The 2,799-nt window shown below is 45.3% G+C and overlaps 1 protein-coding gene across 1 annotated transcript; it reads right to left on the minus strand.

Annotated features, from left to right (window-relative positions):
- Positions 1 to 332: 332 nt before the first annotated feature.
- LOC115726784 (protein EXORDIUM-like 2) lies at positions 333 to 1,650 on the minus strand. Its single transcript, XM_030656817.2, has one exon. It carries the CDS (start codon positions 1,606 to 1,608, stop codon positions 724 to 726), a length of 885 nt encoding a protein of 294 aa, XP_030512677.2. The 5' UTR covers positions 1,609 to 1,650; the 3' UTR covers positions 333 to 723.
- Positions 1,651 to 2,799: the final 1,149 nt, after the last annotated feature.

Consider the following 2,799-nt stretch of genomic DNA (forward strand, 5'->3'; position numbering starts at 1 on the left):
TTTCCTTTTTTTTTTTTTTTTTAAAGACGAGTCGGAACTAGCCCGAAACTAGCGATTCCAGGCCCACGGTTTCATTTGACCATGTCTACCGGCGGCCGATGGAACGAATTTGGAGGCCGGGGAATCAAGCGAGAGAAAAGGAATGGGCGATAAAATATTTCTATTTTTCATTTTTATTCGGAATTTATTTCTAAATTATCTTGAAAATAAAAAATGAATTTGTTTTTTTAAATGAATTTTCATTTTAAATCTATTTCTGAAAATAAGTTATTGTTCGCGCCCTCGGAGGAATAAATTACAACAAGAAAGATCGAATTTATAAACTCTTCATATCCATGCGAATATAAACTTTCCATATATATATATATATATTCTATTTTTCCCTTTCTTAAATACATTTCACACTCCTACCAGAGCAGGCGCCAAAGAAAAATTTAAAAAAAAAAAAAAACTCCAAAGGAAGATAAGTGGGCTCATCTTTATCCCACATCCCTCGAACCCCGCGACACCCAACACTGACCGTGACCGTCGCTAATTCTCGGCCTAAACCCGGTCCGAATTGAACCGAGCCGGGTTCGATTCGGGTCACTCGGTCAACCGTGAACCGACTCTAGACAGAGTTTTGATACAACAGTAACAGTAAAGTGAAGTGAACCACCCGGACGATATGCACAGACCGTACATGGATGATGATGATCTTTCTCCTTTGTCGACGTGGCCCGATCACACGAGGGTCTTGCACGCGGACGTCTCCGGGTCCCACATCGCCGGCAACAGGAACTTCCGGCCGCCCATCCCGTGGGCGTTGTAGCTCGCCCCGGTCACCTTGTCCACCAGGAGCCGGCCCGGATAGCCTGGGTACGCACCCGACCCGTATATCCCCGTGCACGCCGACACGGCCTCCAGCGGCGCTTCCGCCGACCCCTGGAAGTACCCGCTCCGGAACGGGTTCGTGACAGCGCCGGCGAGGAGCGTCGCCAGGTTGATCACCATGCCGTCTACCCCGACGTCGCCGCTCGGCGCCACCAGGGGCGGCGACTGCGGGCCGTACATGGGCTGGTGGAACGGCCAAGCGCACTGACCCGGGCACTGCGTCTCCGAGTTCCCGACCCACACGAACGCGGACCCGGGCCTGGACGACCCGTGCGACCCGCACCGCATGCAGAACCCATCAACGGCGACGTCCGCCGCCGTGAGGACGACGGTGATGGTGCCGGGAGCGGCGTTGAACTTCCCGGCGAGGGCGCGGAGGTGGCGGTCCTTGAGGGACTTCCCGAGGGTGTACGCCCCGTGGAGGGCCTGCCGTCCGACAACAAGGTTGGAGCTGCCGCCCTTGTACTTCTCGGTGGTGCGCCACCAGGACGCGGCGGAGGGGGTTGGGGAGCGGGCGAAGCCGAGGGAGCGGATGAAGTCTACGATGACGGATCGCTGGGTGGGGGTGAAGCGACCGTACCAGACGAGGTCGACGGTAATTTTGCCCTTCAGAAGAGCTCCGTTGTGGTACTTGAGAACCAGGGGCTGTTCCTGGACCAGAGCGGCTGCGGCGGAGGAGATGAAGCACGAGAAGAGGAGGAAGAAGAGAGAGAGAGCGAGGGAGTGAGAAGCCATTGGCGTGGCCTCGAAGCTTTAAGAGAGAGAGTGAGAGAGGAGAGAGAGAAGTGGGAAACAGAATAGAAGAGAGGGGGGTATTTATAGTGTGAAGAGGACGAGAGGGAGACAGCTGTGAGAGAGCTAAGTATTTCGCATATGTCCCTGTGAGTCTTGAGACTTGTGATTTTTTTAATTTGAATTAATACTACAAAAAATCTGAAGTTAATACACTTAAAATAAATTTGCTATAAATTATTTTTTTTAATTACTAAAAATTTTAAATTAATACACATGTGATAAATTTATCATAAATTGGTACACATGTAATAAATTTACCCTCGGTTAATCTTCGTTAAATTTTATCGTCAAATTGTTGATTTAGATGATACATGGCAATTGCCAAATTTTTACTTTCTATTTGTCAAAAAGTGTATCAATTTGAGATTTTTCGTGATATTGATTTAATTTAACAGTAACTAATGAAAGGTAAATTTGTTATAAATTGTTGATTTAAAGGGTAATAAATATCCACTCGTTGTTATAGAATTAAATAATTTATGCAACGCATGAGAAATTATCGAAACCGCATTATATGAGATAAAATAAATTTGAAACGTTGAAAATTATGGACCTCTTGCTTGTCTGCTAGATAATCTTTTAAGGACCAAAACCTAAAGAAAAAAAACACTTTCATATACCTAGATAAAAACTAGCTTTATTTTTTACATAACCAAGAAAAAGGCCAGAATTCTTCCTCTTGCACATGAGGGCACGCATGACAACAATTTTATTTCATTGTTAAAACAGGTTTGAAACAGAAATCTATTTAATAATGCAATTTAAAATTTCTATTTCCCAAAATTATAGGAATCAATCTCTCAAGCAAGAAGTCCAACTTAAGCCGTATTTTTCATCTTTGAATGTGGAATTTTGCAATCACCTCCAGGGTTCTTTGCATCTGGATAATAAAATTTTGTCCCGAAATAGGTTTGGAATTTCTAAGTATAAATTGTCTAGTTTTCTATTTCTAGAATAGAAATAGAATTAAGAATTTTTCTTATTGTTTACTCTCTCTCTCTCTTGCGTACGATGTCCCTCTCTCTCGCATTCCTGCCGTCGATCTTTGGTCCCCAATCACCTCTCTCTCGCCCCTATTGATGGTCATTTGCCTCCGGTCTCTGGACCTTGGTTCTCATTCTCCCTACGCCA

This window comes from Rhodamnia argentea, chromosome 5, assembly GCF_020921035.1.
Source record: "Rhodamnia argentea isolate NSW1041297 chromosome 5, ASM2092103v1, whole genome shotgun sequence".
NCBI classification, from domain to species: domain Eukaryota; kingdom Viridiplantae; phylum Streptophyta; class Magnoliopsida; order Myrtales; family Myrtaceae; genus Rhodamnia; species Rhodamnia argentea.

Coding starts and splice junctions, on each gene's coding strand:
- LOC115726784 (XM_030656817.2), bottom strand. CDS start 1,608: ATGGCTTCTCACTCCCTCGCTCTCTCTCTCTTCTTCCTCCTCTTCTCG.